The following is a 24,771-nucleotide window of genomic DNA, read 5'->3' as shown; positions in this document are numbered from 1 at the left end:
CTGGGTAATCAGATTGCTTGATTCAGTCATAGCAAATGTAACATTCATGACCATAACCATGTACACAGGAATTTCTTTTTTTTTTTTTTAACTGCAAAAACCCACAAAACCACAACGTCGAGTTTACATTAAGCTTTTATTTAGCAACATAGAAATTCTGTTTAAATAACCAAACAGTGATAACACATCTAAAGTGTATACATGTAGCAGCTATTGTTACATGAGTAATGAATATTCAGTGCTTAACTGTAAAGGAGGTAAGGCTTGCATAGTTGTAGTGATGCACATGCGTTTGAGATAGTTGGATTTCAGTTATATCAATGCACATAGTACTAAGACGATCACCAGTTATTCTAATCTATATCAAGACTTTTACACAAACACACTCACACACTAATCTAATTGAAGAACCAATGTCCCTGCTTTAGTATAGTTAAGAAAAAAAGTTATGTTTACAGAACCAGGTAGACTTACGCAATGCTGTTAATTGCTATGCACATCTATACAGTACGTAGTATAGGGTTTATTTCATCAGATATTCAAACAAGTCTTACTGTCATATTTCTAGCCATCTTTCTTATACACTGTTAGATATAGCTACACACACAGTTTCACTTGACTGTAGAGGTCTACAAATTAGGCAAATTTGTAACACATTCAGTTAATCGCTAAATATCTGTAGCACTCATAACAGGAAGTGAAAACAGAGGCCGATATACCAAAATGACCTATTTTAATACTTCGCACTGCATAACAGTATGTATGCACAAGTGTCAATCGTAGCCAAAGGTGATTTTAAGAATCGTCACTCCTCTCGATGCTGAAGCTAATGAGGAAAATGTTTTCATGACCAAATGTGAATTACGGAAAAACTACAGACAGTAGAGCTCAGCCTGCTATTTAAACACTCGGTCTATCCAACATGAAACATTTCTAAAAATACATTCTAGATTTTTTTTTAGAACATGCCGGTATCTCAAGTGGTCAAGAAGAACCACAATAAATAATAAATAAGTGAAAGAAAGTATTGTGCTTTATTACTCACACAGACCTACTGAGGATTATATGTCTCTGGGTTCAAACCGAACACCAACACATTAGCTGTTGTTCTATACTCTATTACATAGTTGCTTATGACCCCCCAGTATAGCAGATGAAGTCCAAAGGTGAGAAATCTGTACAGTATGTAGTTTTGCCTTGTTTTTTTAACTTATTAGTAAATGTCAGGCAGCTGAGAGTAATTCCTGTCCCAGTAGCCTTTCAAGTAAAGCCAGTCCTGAGCTTTGTTGTGTGGGTTGGGTCCTTGTTGAAACCACCTGAACAGTGAGAAGATTTAGTATGAGCACAGCACTTGGAAATAACAAAAGGATTAAATAAATACATAAGAGAATGACACACACACACACACACTCACACACACACACTAAGCAAAGACAAATTGATGGCAAGGCTCCATCCACGGTGTACAACTTTAACCTCCTAAGACCCGAACTCTTCCACAGCATGCATTTTTAATTTCTCTTTGATATTTGGCCATGTTGGAGCCCGATGAATATAAAAACAAAGAATTACCAGATTTTTTTATTTTATACCTGATTTTTGTTTCTAAAAAAATGAGATCCACATATGAGGATATTCATTTAAAATTTCGATAGAACAGTAGCAGTATAATGTCCTCGTAATTGGATATCAGGCCCATGTAGAGCAAAATTGAGTATTTTGGTCTAAACAACCCAAAATGTGATGTCCACATATGTGGACGGCAGGTCCTAGGAGGTTAAAAAGCTGAACAGTATTAAACACCAGACTTTTTATGTGACATAGTCTGAAAACACACACAGACAGACCAAGAGCAACAAAAACATGCATTTGTGCATTTTGTCCTGAGGAGTGTGGTGTAGTGTAGTGCAGCACTTCACATGAGAGAAAAATAACACTCAGAAAAAGCGCAGCAAACCTTGGGCCAAGTGCAGCGTTCCTTTTCAATTATAATAAGTTAAATGCATAGTTAATAGCAGAAGACAACATGTAGGCAATCAGTCAATGCCCACCCACAATCGATTTAAATTTCATTTCTCATTGACTAACCTCACTTTCCATTCCTCTGTTGATTTGGTGCGATTCTTCCGGGCCGTCCTCTGTTTTTCCTCAAGTCTCTTCTTCTCAGCACTTGCCAGATCTAACAGCCGTGGATACAGAAAACTGAATACCACCACAGATTACATTCAGCGGGCTCAGCATAGGAAATCAAGATCACGCACTGTACCTATGTCTCCCTTCTCCATGGCGCAAATATCTGGTCTGAGGCGACTGTCTGTGGAAGGTATGACGCCCTCCATGCGCTTGTCTAGCTCGTTTAGCTGCATGGCGAATGTCGAAAATGCGTAGAACTGCAACACCCGCATACACACAAGAAAGAAACTTAAAGCAAAATATTCAAAACTGATCTGACCGATGTCACGTTTATTTCCTTTTGTACCTTGGATGAGTTTTCCGGACGTGGCGTTATTTTCCAGATGAGTTCACTGCCTGGGATGACCTGCACAGTCTCAGTATCAGGTGGAGGCGTCTCTTCAGGCTCCTCATCGACACTGGTCTAAGGCCACAGAGAGAGATATATACAGTACAGAGCAGAGACACACAAGTACTTCTGATGTTTTACACTTTCTTTTAGTTTTTGACAGTTATAATAGGTTCAATCCACGAGGAAACTTCCACGTTGTTAAACTGACTAAAATACAACACAGTCGACAGATTCTGCTCTGCCACACAAAACAAGTACTATGTAACAGGAAGAATTAGATGTAAAAACATATGTCGGTTGACCTGAAATCATTAACTGAAACAGAAACAGCTGGGTTGGGATAAAAAACTGCACAGTGAAAGCATCATTAAAAAGGCAAAGATGCTGTAGAAGTGACAGCTTGATCATAAATATAAGATGTTTCTCTCCCAAGCAGACAATTGTAGAAACTGAGTGCAACAGCGAAAGCAAGGTGTCCCTGTGAAACTGGGAGAGATTCAGCAGCGCCATCAGCTGCTGGCAGAATAAAATGTTGGGACCCTGGAACAATCTGGTCCAGTTTGTTCAGATGTGCTCTTTAGGCAATACTTGCAGACAAAAAAAAGAGGTGCTCTAGACATGACCCCAACAGAAGGCAGGCCACTAAAGGGCTCCCTTAATGGTGAATGTCTGCAGGCAACAGTGAAGCGTTGTCACAGACCATGTTATTTGCAGGGATTTAATGTTGGCTTATGGATAAAAATCACAGTGTCTGATATCAACCAAATATCAACCAAATGTAGGTTCTGCTTTACTGCACTTGTAGGAATTCATAAAAATACTCATGACCTTACTTGTTCAAGCTTACTCAGTTATGGGGGACTACATATCTAATCTACATGTAGATTACTGTAAAGTCCCAGCATGATTTTTCAATGCTCTCTATAAAACACATGCTCCTCTTTGTTTTCATACAGACAACACTGTACTGAGGTGGTGTGCACTGCAAAGCACAAACCACCAGAGGGCAGTCTCTACAGGTGGAAGATGCAGCCGTTCAGTCACCTGTGCAAAATGGAAACTACCAGTAATTTAAAAGGTATTGGTGAGCTAACCAAAATGGACAATGCTGTGTACATAAACACAAGTTAAACACCGTGAACTGAACTTTAAACAGTAACGATGCACAGCTACACTCACAGGGTGGCTAGCAGTTCCAGCACCATGTCATTAATGATAAAGGTATAGAAAAAGTGACACAGACTAAATACAACAATAATTACATTTTGCTTTATGAGATAAGTGTTTACATCCACCTTATAATATTAACACATTTGAACTAGGAGAGTTTGTTGGTTCTAAAGTGCAGCACAAACACTATGTGGTACCTGTTTGTTGCCCTTTTTTTCATCTGGATTCTTTTTTTCAGTCTTTTTGTGGGCATCAAAAGTCGCAGGGTCTACTGTGTAAAGGCATTCAGTCCATTTGCCATATATTGCACAGAGCTTCTTTTTGCTGCAAACATAAGAAGATGAGATATTAATATATCACAGCTTTAGGTGCAGATAATACCAAGCGCTAACATTCCCATCGTGCAATATAAACTGCGCCACTTTAATATACATTATAAAGTAAATCACAAAGAAACGCTTTATGACAAATTGACTTACTGCTTACAGGCATTACTAAACAGCAATAACTCACGAAGATACCTTTTATCTAGGATGTATCCTTCAACTTTATGCAGCTCTTTTCCAAAGAGGCCACAGGGCTTGAAAGTCATGCTGCATCTCTCTCCGGTTCTGCAAGCAAATGATAGCCTCTTTACCAATTCTCTTTCACTCTCCCTCTGCGAGCTGAAGCTTTCAAACATTAATTAACCTGCTCATGCGACTGTCCCAGTTCTGCTTCCATGATCAATAAGCTTAAGGTTTATAAAGTAGATCAACATTCCTCTGCAGAGCAAGGGAAAAATATATTCCTACATCCAAGTCTCTGTGCATGCAAATGTGTTTCACAGATACGGAGAACACTGCAATACATATTTTACTTGTGATTGAGCACTTCCACGCTGCCATACTGCTCAATCCAAAGCTGACCGACGATAATGTTGTGGACGCAACAGGTGGGGTTTGTCCAGGTGTACGCTTCGTTATATCTACAGAGACAAAAAAGCACTCAGCAAAGGAGAAAAACAATTCCTTACTAAAATACATCAGAACAGATTTATAAAACAGTCTTCAGTGTGAGCTCACTTGGGTAACTCCAGCGTGATAACTCCCTTGGGCTCAGCTTCTATGCTCTTCCCCCAAAACTTGAGTTTGGGGTAGATGGAACCATGAAAGACAAAATCCTCCTTGAGGCCCTCAGCATGAAAGGCACTAACCGGAGGGTGATGGCTTACTTGCTCAGACATCCACCTAAAGCCCAAATCGTCTCTGATGGCAAGCAGGCGTATGTTTGATACAAGACAAAGCTCATTAACAAAAATACACGTGTACAGTAAACAAAAGCTGATTTGTGTATAGGTGCGCTAATACTGATGAGTCTGCTGCCTTACCTGATTAGCTCATAGGTCTCCCCCAAGAGGGGGTTGAAGGGCTTCCCAGTCCTCTCCCACTGTGACGCTACAGCTGACACAGCAAATGCTGCAACACACTACACCGAACATTGTTTTATGTTAATCAAATTACAGGCAACTAACTCAATTTTTGATAGTGCCGAGACGCCACAGCCTCTCTGCACTCATTTAATAATAGTTCAGCAGTTTAATGAGAGGATAGTGATTTGATCCCAGTCAGATAATTAAATGCATCACTACTATTAAAAATGCATCTGTTTTGGAGTTTTTATTTAACTGAAGAAAGGATATATGGCCAGAATGGTACCTTCATCCTCTCGATAGAGTCTGTTGTGGCATTCGCCTGGTGGATGAGGTAGGTGTGCTCCATGTATTCTGTTAGCCGCTGGAGGAAGCTCAGAGGCTCATTAAATACCACAGGCATGGCAATCTTTGATAACTCCTGCAAAGAAGAGTTAGAGAAGATAAAAAAAAGACTATTAGGACAAACATGATATGGTTTTTGCTTTATTAGCAGACTTAAGCCTAAGGAGACCAAAGCACTTGTGTTTATGTTTTTTGTGTACTGAGATTTTGTTTCAGTACTTTGTAGAAAAGCATTCTTCAAGTTTATGGGAAAACCTTCAGAACACAAAAAGGCTTTTTGTTTTTTGCTCTCCCTGGGAGAGTTTAAACTCAAAATGATTCGTTAACGTAAGAGTGTAGCACTACTATTCATAACCTGAGCTTTCTATTTTTTTTGTTTTTGTTTGTCCCAATTTGCTCTGTTTTTGTTATCCTATATCTGTTTCTGTTATACCCAATTTTATCATTTTGGTAACCACGTAATGGTGTGCTTTGTCTGGCCAGGTCTCCCTTGAAAAAGGGGTAAGTGTCAAGGGCTTTCAGCTCTTTTGGGGGGAAAAAAATGAACTGAACTCTCTGTGCTGCACAGAGAGGCTGATTATATTTTAGACTGAGGATGATCAAACCCCACCTCTACACTTCTTTTACACTATACTGTCTCACATTTTGCCTTTTTTCATAAAAGCAACTACAAAAAAAGCCCTCGCTTTTCATAAATCCTAATTTTTTCCATATCATATCCTGGTTCTAATTCAACAATCTACATTACAAAAGCTCATATCTACATTAAAACACAACGAGGAAAATAAAACAAAACATCTACCGGACTGAGAGTGATGTGTTCTCACCATGCCAATGCATTTTTTTAGGATACTCCAGATGCTCACGTCGTTCCTGGAGAACATGGGAGCCGGTAGAGATGTTCTGTGCGAAAGCAATATGAATAACAAAAAGAAGGGTAAACACAGAGAGGATTTCCTGTATCACGTGATCCAGTTCTATTAACATATGGAAAATTACAACATCGCTTGTTGTCTCAGCTGTGCAATTCAAAGCAGGCAAACACTGTGGCTTCATGCTAGATGATCTGGCCTCATCCACACTCCAAACAGCTTTTCTTTTAAAATGTGGCACCGAGCTAAATTCTAAAACCTTCACGTTTTGGGTAAAGCGCACATTAAAAACACATAAATCTGTCTCCTGTGGGTACGAAGCTGCACTATTTAAAAGCTTCAGAGCAGACAACTTAGCTCAACCCACCATTTGGGAAAAAGGGTTATCCGACACCTGTAAGCTTTCAGCTAGTCCGTTCAACCTCATGCAATACCCATGAATGCATGTACAGCTGTGTGTGTGTGTGTGTGCACGCTGACTATAATACGCTTTCCTTTAATTTTTCTTGTTGCATATGCAGTTATCTGGAAACATTCTTCGCATAAGAAAGCTAAGATGCAAATTAGATTAAAGTATGTGCTTGTTTTTGTTTTCTTGGTCACTGAGTTCATCTTGCAGTCTTGCCAGCATCTGCAGTATGGACTCTTTTACAGGTATGGTAGCTGGAGGCAGATGGTGTCCTTGTTTAAAGAAAAAAAAAAAATGAAAAGAGTGCTGGTCCAACACACAAATAAAAGCCATTACTTCAGCTAAATAAACAGTGAGCGGGGAGTGGGGGGTGGGGGTTTGCTCCATCTGTAGGATGAGCAGAGCAGTGATGCATGGCAGACCATACTCCTGGCCTATTTTTTGTTCCACTGGCCTCTGCTTCAAGATTTATTAAAGCATGGATGGATTTCTTCATTTCTTCTTTCTTCCTTCAAACATTTAACATGTTTACCTTTAAATGTGGAGGAAAATGCTCAAATCTATCTTTGATTGTTTCCAAAATACAGTTAAAAATGCATTTAAGGGATACTGTGCTGGTCAGCTGAGGTTACTGAAACATGAGCCCACCTGGAAGTGACGTGTGACATGCTATACAAGCGAATCTTTAACTACTTTGAAGCAGAAATATCTTACAGCTGGCACTGTGCTCAGTTTTCAAATCATTATTTCATATACAAACAGATAACACAGCTACAACACCATGGTACTAATGATATATTAAGGCGGTGTATTTGGAGTTCTGACAGATAATTGAAACACTGTGTTTTCATAGAATCATTCAGAGAAAGACTTCAATTTAAACACGCCTGTATCAATTACTGTGGAGACCTGTGGATGGTTTTCTTGAGAGGCTACGAAGGTTTTATATTATTGCAATTTGTTTATTGTATATTATGTCATAGCGCTTATATTTTATTCTATATTTGTTGTATTTTTGAGATGTTTTTACAGCTATTTCCTTCCCAGGTCTCTCCCTTGTAAAAGTTTTTGATTTCGAGGCCATCTCCTGGTTAAATAAGCGTAATAATAATCTTGTAAAGAATTAATGGCAAAATGACTCAACATAGAGAAAAACACACCAGACTGTAGGCAATCATTGACGGGCATCCTTTGAATGACAGAATTAATTTCAAATAAACAGACACCTCATAAATCTTTCATGTACAACACATACGAGCCCACACATATGCACACAGAGCTAGCCAGGCAGCCCTTTTCTCCAACTCTACTCTGAGCCAGCACATGCTTAATTATTCATGGATCACTTGTTGGACTGAGGAAGACAGGCCAAGCCAGAATCAGCATCCACGGAAATGAGAGAGAGTGTCAAATCTTCACGACAACACAGCAAGATGCACTGAGTACTGAAACGACTGTTGGCTTGGAGAGTTGGAACTGTCAGGAAAAACAAAAACAGGCTATTCTCTGTGGACTGGATGCTCGAGCAAGCAAAAAAAACAAAAAACAAAAAAAACACCTGATGAGAAAAAACAGACTAGGGTGGAAAGCTGGTATCCCATTACACCAGCTCTGTCCACTGACCTATCCTCTTGCTGACTGAGGTCTGCAGCCTGTCATTAGATACCAAACAAATCATATCCACAAAATTTTCATCATTTGGCAAAGTAAACATACACCGTACCGAATCCTGTTATCACCAACTTCAACAAAGCCTCACATACAGCAAACGGTGAACAAGTTGAATGCCGAGCACTGAGCCTTGGAAGCCTTTGTATTTTCCGCTCTTTGCAATCATTTAATCCAGTAAACAAGCACAACATCATCAACTGAAACAAGTCCCAGCTCACCTGTGCTTAACTCCATTGTGCTGGGATGGCTGGTTGCCATGGTTACCCTCCCCTGACATTCCGGAAGGCCCCCTGTATGCGCTGGGATGGCGGAGGGTGTTGAGAAAGGGGGTGTCTCTCCCCTCGTCCTCTTCGCAGGAGTAACTGGCCACAGACAGGAAGCCGCTCAGCGAGTGCTCCGACTCAGACTCTGTAGGGTTAGATGCCAGGTCATACCAAACCGCTTGCAAGTACAGGTTCCAGTAGCTGGCTCGGGAAATGAAAAAAAAAAGAAAAGAAAAAAACCTCCAGCCTCAACAGTTTACTATCTGCAAATAAGCACTTGTGCTCGAGTTCCTCTCCAAACTCCCCCCTCCCTGCTGCCATGCAAAACCCCACCTGAGGATTGTGTTCCAATGAGAGGCCGCACAAAGGATTCGCTTCCTGTAACATTTGTTTGCACTGTGTTCACTGGGATGGTACTCCTCCCCCTAGAAAGCACTGTCACTGACATTACTGTCAAAAATCACAAAGCAAAGACGAATAAGAGAAGCTGAATATGCTTGAGTGAAATTGGTGCTTATTGTGCGATCACATACCGCATTCTGACTTATGTGTTGAAAGAATTTCTCATCCACCCACCTACATGGATGGAGAAGCAAATATAACACTGCATAATAAGCATGCTCTATATGAACAGAGGTGCACATGCACTAAAATTGCAATTTTGTTCATCAGTCTTTGCTCTGTGGCAGTTCAGAATGCTAAAAGTAAAGCAAAAAGAATGAAAACGTTGCTTTAAAAATTCAGCCCTTCATTTTATTTTCTGTAATGGAAAAATGTAATAGACCAGACATAGCTGTGAAAAGTATACACTTGTGTATATAAAAAGGTGCCTCAAATCACACTACCTATCAGGACAAAAACCAAGCCATGAAGACCTCTCTGCAGACCTCTGCAATAACGCTGTGGAACAGTATTGATCAGGGGCAGTGTGTAAAATTATTTCTAATGATCTGTGTTTCCACAGGAGAACATTTGTAACCACCAGGTTTCTCTCTCTTTTAATCTTTTAGAGGCATCTGTGCAGCTAAATTAAGTAACAAGTGCAAGAAGGGCAGTATAGTCCACTGCACATTCTAGAGGATGACCATCTGTCCATGAGACAGAGGAAAAAGATTTTATAGTCTGATGAAAGAAAAACTGATCTCCACGCACTAAGTGATGGTGAACACTAAACACTGAATGCCTCAAATAAACCAGAATGGTGGCAACATTAATTTATGGAAGTGCTTCTTAGGAGGAACTGACTAATCGATAAATACAGGTGGATGCAGAGAGATCCTTGAACAGACACTAGAATGATAATTCACATATCATCATTGCAATGACCCAAAGCACAGAGCACAGGGTATGCTGGAGTAGCTTCAGGAGAATTCACAACCCGGACTAAAACCTCTTGGAAATTTTAGGGAAGGACCTCAGGATGGATGGTTGTAATTCTTAGGCATTTTTTCTACGCCTCTTAGAAAGAATTCTTAGGCATAGACACACACACTCACCCGTGTGTGTGAATTAGTGAATGAGGCTGGTAGTAAGAAGTCTTAGTAGAAAAGTGGTATTTAAGTATGAATCAAATTACCAGAAGATGTCAGTTCTCAGGTGCTTCAATTATGAAATATCTGTCCAAATCCAGACGCCTTCAGTTATATGACTCACACAAAATCTAACAAAAAAGGAAAGTCTGCTAAATAGGACTGTACTGAAATGTACACTGTATATTGTACTCCGCATACTGAGTTTTTCAGCAGAAGAATAGAAAAAAAAACAAAAATATTTAACTCTTTTAAAATGCAATTTACAACAAGAAATCTGCAAAAAGCGACGTGACCTGCCTCATTTCTAAATCCATTTGATTGTAAGCATGTTTTAGGGCAGTAGAAAATAACAATTGCATTTTCGATCTCTCCCAACCAACAAGACATACTACACACATTGATTGATTACTTCCACCAAGAGGCCGCTGACCTGACACGGCATCATAGAAGTCATCTTCATTGAGAGTACTAAGGTTGGAGGACTTCCGCCTTTTACTCAAGGATTGCTTGAGCTCGTGGTTCTCAGTTGCCAAAGTCTGCAAGGCTTCTGTTAGAGCTTTGTTCTTCTCCACTTCCTGCTCTACTTTCAGGCTCCACACCTGCAAACACAGGACAACCAGACAGAAGGTTAAAAGCGACCGAAGAGAGCGTGCCCAGAGCTACTAACTTAACATTTTATTGCAGAAAAACATTGCTCTTAAAAATGTGATGATCATAGTGGAACAAGCAGATTAATATTTTGATGTCAATCAAACATGACTCTCTGTCTGGGGTTTTGATCGCAGGCATTGTTTTAACCCTGCCCACAGATCTAGTTTCTTCCAGGCTGAACCAAACACCATAGTCTCAGAGAGCTCCGAAGCCCAGGATTGAGTGTCCCTTCAAAGGAACCTGAGCCAGGCCACTGCGTGACAGCCCAGATTAGTCTGTCCTATTGTCCACTGCTGCTGATGTTCAAGCTCTACCAACAGGAGTCGAAAACCCAGCAAATATCCACAGCCTCTAACAAAATGACAAAAATAACACTAAAGCTTTAACAGCAACATATTATTTAAAAACAGGTAACACCTTTTTCTTGTAAATTCAGTTTAGTGAATTATTGCAAAATAAAGAAACTGAGCACAGCCTTCCCAGTTTGATAAACGTCCAGTGTCACCTTGAAGAAGGCAGCTGAGAAACAGGAGCTTGCAAATCACACTGCAAATCTGAGACTTGACAGCAAGGTCGGTATCTTCGACTAAAGATGAAAAGTTCTGTGTCATCTCTTATCGTGCCCGATGTGTTACAAGGTGAGCACACAGACATGCACAAAGACACAGCTACTGATGCCTAGGTAGCAATTTATGACTGTAATCGTGTATGTGTGGTTAACCCATTTCCCTTTGATCGAGTGTATTAGTCCCTGCGAGGATGTTGTCTGATTAACAACATGAATAAAAAAATGTAACATTTAGAAGATTTAGATGAGTGATTTTGCGTCAGACATCAGATTCTCATGACGTCTAATATTTCCTTTAAAGGGATGATTGGAAGAAAACTAATAACTTTTGATTATTTTCAAAAAATCCTCTCAAAAACATCAGCTACTTAAATATAAACTGCTTCAGATGCCTTTGTGGTAGAATCTGATCAAATCAGCCACATACACTTAACAGAAAAGAGGCAGGGAAAACCCAGACACATTTACTTACTTGCTGAATAGCATGCCTACTCCAAAGACCATGATCCAGCCATTTGTAATGAACATTGATTGTTTCCGATTGCCAAATGTTGGGTCAGCACAACCGGAACTGCAACTTCCAGCTGGGTTATTATGGAAATTGCAGGGTTTAAAAAGGCATCACTGAAATCCAGTCAAATCCCAATAAACTGTATGTAAATCCAAAAAAAAGTGACACGTTAAATGTTAAATTTGGAGATCTATGTATTCATTCAATATCTGATGAGTATATTTCAAGACACCTTGTTTATTCAAATTTATCATCCTCTGTCAAGTTATAGTCCAGCTTATCTATAATGACCATCTATAGATCTGTACCGATGCACTGTCTCTAGAAACATAAGAACTACAACATGTTCAACATCCTTTTTTGTCTTGGTAACATGACAGACACTTATAAGCTCCTTTTGCAGGAGGTTGGTGATGGAAAATGGATAAAAATAAGACAACTGAGAAGTCTGCACAAGCTATAAGCTTTAGATCATTTATTATTTTGCCGTAGTCAGATGAAGATCTGATGAAGCTGTCACCAGTTAATGAAATGCCAGCACTGGCAAATCAGAAAATGACTATTTAACAAAAGGTGATAGCTTGGGTCAAATTTATTGTAATTTGTATTAGAAGCACAATTATATTCCTGTTCTGGTTCCCTCTGGTTTAACGCAAGGCAGACACAGTATTATTAGAAAGAATCACACATATTTTTCAACAATTAGACATTAGAAGTAACGTCGAACATTTGGCTTCAGCCTGTCAAAGTGTGTGTAAAGGACCAAAAGGGTTTTTAAGAGTCTCGTGTACTTGACAATTTGACTGTGTGAAAGCCCCGAGACCTCAAAGTCTGTACATTTGTAAGCTTGGAGATTGGGACTGATCTAATCTAATCTAGTCCTGGGCAATTACTGGTCGGATCAGTAACGAATCCCGCAGGCTGCAGGTGTAGATCCATTAATTACTGTGTTGGCTAATAGAAAATTCCCATATACTTTTCATTGATCAGATCCATAACTAGGTTTAGCAAAGAGAGCCTCTCTGAGATCTCAGCACTCTCTATATTCTCCCTTCTTCTGCACTAGGGAACAAGTCTTTAAGTCTGGCACCTACATTTAAGGTTAACGTTTCCATTACAGCTGTGTTTCTGAATCTATGTTCATCTAATTTAGGACTTTAAATGCAGCATCATTTAAAAATGCATAAAAATAGTAAATTCTTTAGCATTATATTTTTTCTTTAAAGTTTGTGCAATGGGAATGTCTGCTGAATTGTGATTTTATTTTCATCAAACATATTTGATAAATATATACTGTAGTTTAAAGGTGACTCATCTTCCTGTCTAGGAGCCTGTGTTAACACTCCCTGTCCCAGGCACTTGGCGTGAGAGCCCATCCAGGAATGGAACACTTGTGTAACCATCGCAGCCAGCTCTTTCATTCTCACTGCATCCTCTCGCCTGAGCACAAACAGTGCTATTTTAAGCCCTGCTGAGGCTCTGTGCTGTAGCGGTTACTGGAGCCTGGGAGGGATGCTTCTCCTTGGCCAGCACCCCAAAGGGTAAAAATTTTATTCTGTGCTGAAATATACTCTCTTGTTTAAAGAAAAGCAAACCTCAGAGGCAATATTATTATAGCTCTATACATTGGACTGTAACATTAACTCTATATCCAACTGTATTTGGAAAGCCTGCTTCAAAGGAGCCATTCAACTAGAGTAAAGGAAGTACCTTTATAGTAAGAGATGTAGTAAACGCTATGAGGAACCTCAGTCCCAAAAATCAGAATAAACAGAAATACACTGTGTTCATGAAAGGCTTGGCCATGGTTAGTAATAATACTCAGGTAGTCTTTAAATGATGCTCACTTGGTACTAACCAGCCCAAAGTGTACCCCCCACACCATTACATCACCACCATCAACCTGAATCATGGATACAATGTAGACTGAATTCATGCTTTCATGTTGTTAACATCCAGTTCTGACCCTAGCACCCAAACATCATAGGAGAACTCGAGATTGGAAAAATGTTTGGTCTGATCAATCTACTATTGTCCAATTTAGGTGAGCCAGAATTGGATATCTCAGATAGTCTGACCACAGAACTGCTGCTCATTGGATATTTTCTCTTTTTTGGATTTTATTGTTATAGAGACGGTTGTGTGGAAACATCCCAGTAGATCAGCAGTTTCTGAAACCTTCAGACGAGCCTGTCTGACACATACAAAGTGACTTAAAGTCACCTTTAAAGGTGACTCTAAAGCCAGCAGACCATCTTGACCATGTTTACATACCTAACTGCACTGAATACATCCATATATATACACCCACTCACCAGCCACTACTGAAACAAAGCCAGTAAAAAATCTCCTGTCTGGGATACGACAGGAGGTTTGTTACTTATGTGGCAATGGCTGAACTAAAGGTCAATTGCTACACTGTCTTCACACCAACCCCCAAAGTTTTAAAGGTCAACTGGCTTTCTGACAGACTAAAGAAGAAGAAAAAAAAATGTATAACTTCAATCAAATAAATGTGCTTTATGCCTTATTCCTGACGTCAGACCAACACAAAGTGACAGATCTGCTTTTCAGCACATCACCACTAAGTGGTTCCAAACTGTAATCCTCTGTTCGCTTTCTAGACAGGGGGGCAATCGTGCCGCCTGACAAACACCAAGCAAAGTGGGGCCTATAAATCTCTGTTGTACGCGAGTGTCGTCAAACCTCCTCATGAAGCTTTCTACCCATTTGTTAAAAGCACAATTCTCCTTACTTTATATGCCATATACTCACATCCTAGTCACAGTGTGCCCTACATGTACTGTAAAGATGTGGCACTTCCACTAGCATACTTTACTTCTGCAGCGCCTGCTGAAATGGGTCAGACCACATCTACACTTCTGAAGGACAATACTCTAATTGGTGAAAGACCCTTTGAGCCATTAAGTGACATGATTCAGTATCAAACATGTGTGCAGTTACAACAGAATGTGAATACTGCCATGGACTGTGGACAGTAGAAAACAAGTATGACCAACAGAAGCATCTGGGGTGGGAGAATAGAAATGTGGGATTAGAGCTAATACAGCTTAACACGGGCAATCTCAGCACTGTAGAAAATATAATCCATTTTGTACATGTAGTAGCATTAGCTTAACGTGGCACCAGTAGATTTACCATGCTTGTTAAGACATTTTCTTCTTATTACATTCGTTTGTCAGAAATTAATCCAGTTTGTTTTATTGGAACGTTTTAATGTTTGATTGATGAGATTCCAGTGAACGTCCTCGGCTTTCTTATTTAAAAAGCCTGATTAAGTCCTAGTGACATGACAGTTGTACCAGATTTGGATGAATACATTACTCTTAGTCAGTGCAATACTGCTATATTTAGGATTTATAGCAAAATATTAAACACCCTTGTGTTTTATTGGTTCTCATGCATGCTTAATTAACAAGAACAAGTCAACAAGACAGTTGCCTTATTAAAGGTTTTCAGGCAGTCTAAGTGTATATCATACAGTAAGCACAGAGTAGTAGTTTTAGAGTGATAATTTAAAATCAGCTGCTAAAGGAAGAAAGGAAATAATTTGGGTGCAACATAAAGAATGATTAAATAGTTAAACCCACAAACCTTTGCTTTGAATCCTTCCATTTATCTATTACCAGATCAAATGCATCCTCAGTGCAATTTAATCAATGCCTATCTATGCTCCTACTTGGCAGAATTAATTCCTTTATAAGATGATCTCATTATAAAGATGTAATGAGCAGTGTAGATTTCGGTGCCACTTCAAAGACGCTCAGTTTCACACTCCAAATACAGATCATTAAATCCACAGAAATGACCTCCGCATACTGATGAACAGCCCTCGCTGGCGCCACTGCTTTAGACCAACCCTCAAATCAACAATACACTAAGTAACATCAAATTAAATCGCTCCAAACTTCAAAACGCTTTTTGCCGCTTTGAACAACCGGCAAACACAGCCGGTTGTTCAGCTCACAATAAAAGGCAAAGCTGTAAATTTTATACAACAACAACAACAACAACTGTTTGTTTTGTTTTACCTGTGTAGATGCGAGAGGAAAGTGCTGTCGCTGTGTCTTCTTTTCCCGTTCTCGGATGCTCTGGCATATGGAAATGTGCGTGCGAGAGTGTATTCACACTATGCGAGCGTGAATACATGTATCTGCAGCTGAGCCAGTGAATATGAAAGCGCTTGGGTTCCCTCACTAAACGCACAGCCTTTCCCCTAGAGCGGGAGTGTGTGGATTCGAGTCCAAGAGTGTCTGCGTGTGTGCGTCTGCACTGATCTGCAGGCTGAATGCAGACCTAAGCATAAAAGCGGATCTTTCCTACGTCCTTCCTACAGACGTGCCAGTGATTACCACGCTGTCCTGGTGCTTCCCCAAGGGCACAGCACAGCCACCAAGACAAGTGGACAGGGACTGGTACACGCACGCGCCTGCATACGCACACACTCACACACACATTTTAAACCTGATTGGTGTGAAGGAGCTAACGTAAGGGGGAGGGATTTAAGGATTTTGTAATCAGTCAGTATAATTTATTCAGCCAATAGGAGGAGAGTATGCGGGTGAAAGTATATGAATGAGAGGACGATTCATACATGCTCAGTGAGATGCAGCTAATCTACAACAGTACCCTCTATTTACATCAAGTGGAGGGGTTACAGAAGACTGCATGCAGCTGACAGAATCAAAATACATCAGAATCACAGATTACACTGCATTAGATTAAACTCTTACACTATTTTAAATAATCTATAATAGATTTTCAAGCAGTACAATCCATCCAAAGATGATGGACTGTCTCAACTTGCCCTCCCCAAGAAGAGTAATATGCTCCTCTTACCTCTTCTTGCTTTGACAGCAGTTCAAGGCACAGATGGAGAGCAGAGCATGTTTCACTGGAAAGTTCACTCGTCTCTTTTGCTTTCAGCAGAAGTGTACCAGTCAACTCTTTATAAAAAAATAAAATGAATGTATCTGTATTAGCTTATACTGTACACAATATTATATATTTTAAAAAGGAATTAAACATCATTTTTCATTACTGGCATGTTTTTTTTTCACAATTAACTGAGTACATGTGTATTTATTGCAGAAGATGTGCACCCTGTTGAACTACTACTAAAAGGCCTAAAGAATGCCAAGAAAATATCCCCCACACAATTAGCCCAGCAGCACCAGCCTGAACAAGTTATTTAATTTGAATTTAATCTTTATTTAAAAAGGAAAAAATATCCATTGAGATGAGAAAATCTCTTTTACAAGGATGTCCTGGCCAAGATGAGAAGCAGCACAGTTTGCAAAGTGCAAAACAAGTTCCAAATCAAATTCCACCCATTTAAATTTTACAGGTACAGTTGGCGACTAAAACATCTGTCAGTTTTTACTCCAAAGTAGTTAAAGGGATAAGAGATTCCTGAGCTGCAGATCATTCCAAGATCACGGGCCGGAAAAAAAGATAGACTAAACTTTCCTCACTCCGTGCTCGCTAGGGACACTTTAAACTGCAGCCAGCTACTGGCTCTGAGATTGTAGGTCTTGTGGAGGGCAATGAACTTGGCGTAGGTATATGACGGCAATTTTCTTAGAATGGCTTTGCATGTAAAAATATCCCAATGCTTCAACCTTTGATTATTGAGTGAAGTAAATCCAGCAAGGGTTTACAAAGTGCAACGATGAGTCATGAAGTGTGAGCCTGTTATATACGTTATGGCAGCATGGTAAATGGGGTCTAATTTAGCTAAGGTTAAGGTAAGGTTACAGAAAGCAGGATGTAGCCATGCTTTCATGCCTCATCCTACCATATGAATGTTACAGCAGAAATCAAGACTCATTAGTCCAGGCAAAAATCTTCTTACCTTGTATTGTCCATTTTGTTGAGCCTGTGCGAACTGCACTGCGCTCTGTGTTCAGAGATGCGCTTGTCCATAAGTTAGTTGGAATGTGTTTTTATTTTAGTTCATTTGTGTGCCTGTCAGCTCAAAGCAGTCTGGCCATTCACTTCAGTACTGTATCAACATTTCTGCCCACAGACGTGCTCTTCACTGGATATTTTCTCTCTCCCTGGAGACGGTTATGTGGGAAAATCCCAATAGATTCCAACATACACAAACCAGCCTGTCACACACAAAGTGACTTAAAGTCGCCTCTCTTCCCCATTCTGATGAATAAGAAAGGCTATCTTGAGCATGTCTACATGCCCAAATGTACTAAGTACCTGCCATGTGATTGGCTGATTAGATACTTTCACTAATGAGCAGTTAAACAGGTGTAGCTAATGAAGTGGCTGCAATTTTCTAGAACAAAATTTAATTCTACATTTTGCATTGAGGTCTGGTATCCCAGCCGCACATGCTTTTTCCACAGCAAATGATATAAATGGTTGGTCATCTTGATAATTTTCTGTCATTTACCAGCCTGAATAATCATTTTTGAACAAGTCTAAAAATACTCTCCTAAAATATCTCGGCACAGTAATAACTGGATATGTCTGAAGCACTTACCATAATTCTCCTCATTCTTCGCCATGGACAGAAATGTTGACACTTCACTCTCCAATTTTTGCTGGAAGGCCCTGGCTGCCTGCAACAATTTTAGACAAGAGAGAAACTTAACACTAGAACTCTGTACAACTCAACAAAACTGAGGGTTTTGAAATCCTATATGGCTCAAACCCAAAGGTCAATGACACTGAAGTTCATCCGGCGCGTGATCCATCACAATTCACAGGTTAATGTAATTTTTGAAAATGCTACGTCGATATGAAATGAATCAACTTTTTGGGTTCGATATAATAGTGCTATAAACCATCTGATCATCATCACCTTACTTTTTGATCCCGCTCTTACCTGAAGCGCTTGTTCAAGGTTCCTCACTCTCACATCACCCGCAGCATAATCTATAATCACCTCTTCAGTGTCGTGGCGAGTGCAGTAGGATGCATGCTCTTCAAAAGCATCCAGCCATCTCTAACAGAATAAATGGCGGCAACATTTCCATATTAGTCCTTTCATTCGGATAATACTGTTTCTTCCATAAAGAAGGTGACCGATTTTATCTCACTTTTCTTGTTGCCACGGCATTTGTCTGCGAGGGGACTTTAAAATAATGCACAGAGTCATCGAAGCACCTGAGCATGAAGAAGCAGTGATCCCATGGTTTGACCTGGAATAACAAGAAATCACTAATGCACTGCAATCACTGCTGCAATAGATACAGTATAACTCAACATCATGCTTCAAATTGAAAATAAATGAAACATGTATTTACTGAGCATCTGTGGGGTAATATAGATTGATAGAAAACACGCCTCTAAACCTCCAGTACTTACCATGCAGTAGGCTTGTGAAAGAGACTTACAGCCCTGTTTCCTAACACCAGCCAGTGCATCAGCTCTAAAAAAACAAAAACAACAACAAAAATGATGAAAGAGCATGCAGAAAAATCACACACAAACACACACTCACAGTGAAAGATAAAGCAGCATTAACAGTTACCACTTTTAAGTAAGTATTAACGGTATAATTGGCAAACCACAGGCGACGTCATCTCCAGTAACAGTTATTTTTATATCCCCTCTCTCTTTTTAAAAAAACAAAACATTTCATTAGTGGATTATAAGCAACATTTCACACAAAGTGAAATATATAATACTATAAATATACATACTATAGCGTTTAGCTTTATAAAATCGGCTGATAAAAGTATCTCACTGTCTAGGGTACCAGGAGACAGTTCCATTCTCAACTACAACCCAGTGGGAACGCCATCCGAGGAAGCGTGAGCTCTGTCAGAGAAACAATAATTTAACAAATACCCCACGCAGCAAAACTACACATCATCATTACATATCTAGTTTAAATGACTTTAGAAAGAACAAATATTATCAATTTTAAAGTTTTATTATTATTATTGTTATCCCAGAGTGGTATGACTTTTCTTGTAAATTAAAGTGTAGCATGTTAAGAAAAACAAAAGAATAAATAGTTCCTATAAGTCTTTTTTTTAAAGAAGTTCAAATATTCTGTGTCATGTAATGTGAAAAAAGTCAATTTCATCAAATTGTAAAGGTCAAAGTCTGAACATGGTCTGACCTAATAATAGTACAACATAAATCCAGATACCTTCCAAAGAGGTCCTTCAATCTTCTGCACCACACTGCTCATGTCCTTTAAGAAAAATGAAATATCAGTCTTGTGTACAGCGTTGAATAGTCTGTGTGTGAATCATTCGTTTTTAATATACTAACAGCATTAGCGCGCAGTCTTTTTAAAAGAATTGCACCATGACTACGTGGTGCTCCACATTAACGCTGCATTATCAGACATACGGATACGGACGTATTTATTCTTAATAAAAGCTGACTTTTTCCTCTACAGTCACCATAACTGTGTGAACACATGAAAACATACGAAGAGAAAGTGCCGATATGATGTAGTTCAGAGAACTGCAGTATCTGTGATTAATGTGATGGACTTTAGATTTTTTTTTTTTTTAAAGTGCCTTTTGGTTTTATGAACACGTTTCCAGTGATGGGCTCTTTAACCCTGTGAGAAACAAGAATGAGCACAGTAAATTTCATCAAGTTGGATTTGCAGTTTTCCCAGATAAAATTTGGTGAAAAAAAAAAAAAAAAAAAAAAAAAAGACAAGACAGAAGTACTGCGCAAAAGCCTCGAGTCAAATTTCATGGCTAATAAAAGGGGAAATTTATTGAATGCATTGAAACGTGCAAATGTAAAAGAAATCCAGGATATAAGGAAAAAACTGTTTATACAAATAAAATAAATATTTGGTATGACAAACTTTATTCTGAACTCTCTTGGGAAAGCTTTCCTGTTATTTCTTTAAGCAGTCTTCAGGAATAGTTCTCCTGGCTTCTTGAAGGACATTCAAAGCTCTTCTTTGGACCTTTTGTTCCATTCTCTGCCAAGATGATCCCACACTACTTAAATAGTGTTGAGGTCTGGACTCTGGGAGGGTCAGTCCATGACGGATTAAAAAAAAACAAAATCAAAAACAAACCAAAATGCAGCATCATCTACGTATGTTGCCAATCAGACATTTCCACTTCATGCATGGTGGACCAAAGTCTGACGATATTTTGCTCTGTACCTATCTTCTATCGATTTTTGCAAGACCTGGCTGAATTGCAGCCCCAAACCATGACAGAGGCTCCCGGTTGTTTTACCTCCTCAACTGATGCCCCTTGTTACAGGCTGCTAGTAACAAAGTGCCTAAAGATATAACTTAAATTATTGTTTATCTGTAAACACAACACCAATTCATCCCTTGGATTAGATGTATTTATAAAAAACAGCAAATATCTAAAAAACAAATTACCCAAAAACCCCCAAAACATTAAGAAAGCCTGGAGAACTATTGCTGAAAACCACTTTATAAGAAAAATTACAAGAAAGCCTGGCTCCTTGGAAATAAAATATAAAGAAATGAGGGGCAGCTCAAGTACTCTAATTAATCAAGTAACCAAAAAGGTATCATCCTTTGTGGATCACGACTAAGACACCATACTTGTAATGCAGCTGTGCCGAATGTTCTTAGCAGAACCCATCCTGATCATTCAAAGCGGATGAGACATTACAGACCAGCCATTTGAGCTCACCTTATTTTTATAGGCTGCTAGAATCTGTTTCAGTTCATCAGTGCAAACCAGGTCCAATGCAGTCTGAGCTGCAAAATCATCAGCCATACAAACAAATTATTATGCACCTTTTGACACTTCCTTGGAACAAAACCGGTGGACTATAGTATTTACCATCCTTAGAAAATAACGTGTGATTCTTAAACAACCATTTTAAACACTACTGAACAAATTAAACAGCCGGAATAATAGGAGCTGATGATGAGAACAAGATAAGTGATATACCATTGTTGTTCTTGATACTAGGGTTGGCTCCACACTTGAGCAGCTTTATAACGCACTGCTTCTGCCCCCTGTAGGCTGCACAGTGTAAAGGCGTATTACCCACTGAATCCCTGCAGTGGATATCTGGAGCATCTTTCCCATTGAGCTGAGGGATATAAACCAGAGAAATGACAGAAACAACAGGCAGGAAAATGAGGTTAACCTTTTACATACATCTATCTGAAACATGCATAAAACTATTTAAATGATCAATCTTAAAAACAGCAAGACAGAATGAGATTTAAAAAACAAAACCTGAACTGGCTTTTACTGCAAGTTGCCACATGCCATCTTATTTGTGGACTCAGATTTGTCACTTTGTGATTGAACATCAGACCCCCCGAACTCTGTACAAATATCGAATCGTATAAAGAGTATTTGTAATAACGGTGGTGCATTTCAACAATCTCTGGGAGACAACTGAAGTGTGTGCAAGGCCCCAAGGCACTTGTTAAATGTGTGAAATTTGGAGAGATGCTCTTAAAGCATACTATTTTCTGCCAAAAGTTCTTTGAAAGGTCAGACACTAACCAATTTAGACAGAGTGGATATAGCCCCCTCTCTGGCTGCTTCCAGAAGCTTCTCCTCATGCCGCCTTGCCGCTCTCCTCTCTGCAGCTGCACAAACCAAATCAGTACTTGAGAACAAAGGCAGCTGATCTTCAGTAATGAGAAGCCATCAGACGTTTAAAAAAAAAAAGAAAAAAAAAAAAGAAAAACGCTCCCATGATTTCATACCCTCAAGCATGGTAATGATTTCATCGTCCTCTGTGACATCTTTGGGGATTTGAGCAGTTCCATTGATTATGTTGGCACAGGCATCATAGCGCAGAAGCAACAGAACAATCTCCTTAAGGGTCCAAAGGGTGGGGGTGGGGGGGTATTAAAGAAAAAACCTGACCATCACATTTCACTCAAAAGCTTCAGTGGGAGATGAGAAAATATATTATGTGTTTCTGTGACAGCTGATCCAGCTGACATTAGGTTAGAAGAAGAAGGTACACCACAGTTTACCGTGCTTTTACAGACTTGTAAGGAAGCACTACTTTTTCCCCTCTCTATCCTTACCTTTCGTCCAGCATATGCTGCTTTATGCAGAGGTGTGTCACCCAGGTTATTCTGCAAATTCACATCAGCCCCTGCCTGCAAATGCATTCTTTATTAGGTGAATATAAAAATGTCTCTGGCTGCAGGTCCTGAACACAAAAAGCATGATAATGATGTGACTCATACACTGCTCTCACCTTCAGTAACTCCTCAACAACATCTCTGTGTCCAAAGCTGCAGGCCAAATGAAGAGGTGTCCATCCCGAGCAGGTTTTCGAACGAGCTACAGCGAGAGAAAGAAAAAGAAGAAGAAAAAATAAAATAAAATCAGCAATTTTCTAGTTACATGTGACATTAGGGCAGCTGGATGATGGCATCCTCCCCCACACACCAGCTTACATCTGCAGTTGATGTTGAGAGAGCTGTTTTGGTGAATCCTCGACTGAAGGAGCCTCTGAACCTGAGGACAGTTGCCCTCTTTAGCATGAAGGAGAAGTTGTTCTTCCAGTGTGCAATCCTCCATCACTGGACTTATGAAAAATGATGTTAAACACAAGGCAGTTAGCTCAAATTGGTCAATTAACCACGTTAAGCAAGGTGCAGTTAATACAGCTTCTCATCTGCAAGTGAAGAATTTAAGGTTTTAGTTAGAGGTCGACATAATATCTGTTTTTATTTACGTTTGTCCAGCTCAACTGTGTTTTTATTGAGCTAAAGCAGCGTTACCTTTCAAACTAAGAGCGGAAGTAACTCTAAATAGTTATCTTACTAACGTTGGCGAGGATAAAATGTTAAACTCAGACTTACGTGTAGCTATGGATTTGAAACTCTTTCACAATCTTTGGTCTGCTTCACAGGGACAACACGCCACGGCTGAAATCTGATCGGTTCAATCAGGTGACAGGCAGCCGCCACGTGACCGGACAGAGTATTTTTGAGTAGCTACTAGCATTAGTCATACCTAGCAAGTACTGGGTTGGACCCCCTTTTTGCGTTCATAACCTCATTAATTCTTCCTGGTATAGTTTCAACAAGGTGTTGGAAACCTTCCTCAGACGGTGGTCCATGCTGACATGTGCACTGTCTTGCTTGAAGCTGCCATAAGAAGATTGGTACACTGTGCCCATAAAGAAATGGACATGGTTAGCAACAGTACTGAGTTACGCTGTAGTGCTTAAATTGTACTCAGTTGTTGCAAAGGAGCCCAAAGTGTGCCAAGAAAATAACCACCCACACCATTACACCACCATCAGCATGAACTGTTGATAGAAGGAAGGCTGGCTACACGCTTTCATGTTGTTTTACACCAAAACAAATCCTGACCCTTACGAATGTTGCTGTAGAAACCAAGATTCATTAGACCATGCAACATTTTTTTCAGTCTTCAATTGTCTAATTTTGGTGATTCCGTGTGAACTGTCCCCTCAGTATCCTGTCCTTAGCCAACAGGAATGGCACCTGGTGCGGTCTTCTGCTGCTGCAGCCCATCTGCTTCAAGGTTCCACCTGTTGTGTGATCAGATATTCTCTTCTTATATGAGCCACTTTTGACTTGGCCTCTGACATTAACAAGGAATTTCTTTCACAGAAAACTGCACCTGATTCTGGTGCTATTCTCTGTAAAGCCTAGAGATGGCTGTGTAGGAAAATCCCTAAAATACTCAAACTAGTTCATGCTACATGCTTTTAACATCTCTCTTCAGTTGTGACTCTTTTCTTAGTAGCGGCATCATACTCTTGACAGTTTACTGTCATGTCTTATGTCCTAGTTTCTGCAACTCAATTTTTCATTCAGTATTTCTGTTGTTGGTTTCTATACTGTCATTATTCTGTGTTATAATGACATCCACAACAACAG

General features: G+C 39.6%; 1 protein-coding gene across 1 annotated transcript; it reads right to left on the bottom strand.

Annotated features, from left to right (window-relative positions):
* Nucleotides 1-117: 117 nt before the first annotated feature.
* Nucleotides 118-23,858, bottom strand: LOC309693140 (oxysterol-binding protein-related protein 1-like). The gene is made up of 28 exons (XM_082512136.1): nucleotides 23,722-23,858; nucleotides 23,314-23,444; nucleotides 23,112-23,197; nucleotides 22,936-23,010; nucleotides 22,606-22,717; nucleotides 22,400-22,485; nucleotides 21,830-21,974; nucleotides 21,566-21,633; nucleotides 20,068-20,112; nucleotides 19,657-19,730; nucleotides 19,275-19,338; nucleotides 19,007-19,108; nucleotides 18,793-18,912; nucleotides 18,448-18,526; nucleotides 16,788-16,894; nucleotides 10,628-10,796; nucleotides 8,621-8,810; nucleotides 6,278-6,353; nucleotides 5,392-5,526; nucleotides 5,064-5,161; nucleotides 4,759-4,941; nucleotides 4,554-4,661; nucleotides 4,216-4,305; nucleotides 3,892-4,018; nucleotides 2,480-2,596; nucleotides 2,267-2,390; nucleotides 2,089-2,179; nucleotides 118-1,316 (listed from the first exon to the last, which is right to left on the bottom strand). Exons 2-28 carry the CDS (start codon nucleotides 23,435-23,437, stop codon nucleotides 1,214-1,216), a joined length of 2,898 nt encoding a protein of 965 aa, XP_082368262.1. The 5' UTR covers nucleotides 23,438-23,444; nucleotides 23,722-23,858; the 3' UTR covers nucleotides 118-1,213.
* Nucleotides 23,859-24,771: the final 913 nt, after the last annotated feature.

The sequence above is a fragment of the Aulonocara stuartgranti genome (genome assembly GCF_965226115.1).
Source record: "Aulonocara stuartgranti genome assembly, chromosome: 18".
NCBI classification, from domain to species: Eukaryota; Metazoa; Chordata; class Actinopteri; order Cichliformes; family Cichlidae; genus Aulonocara; species Aulonocara stuartgranti.
This window is presented reverse-complemented; position numbering and strand designations above follow the sequence as displayed.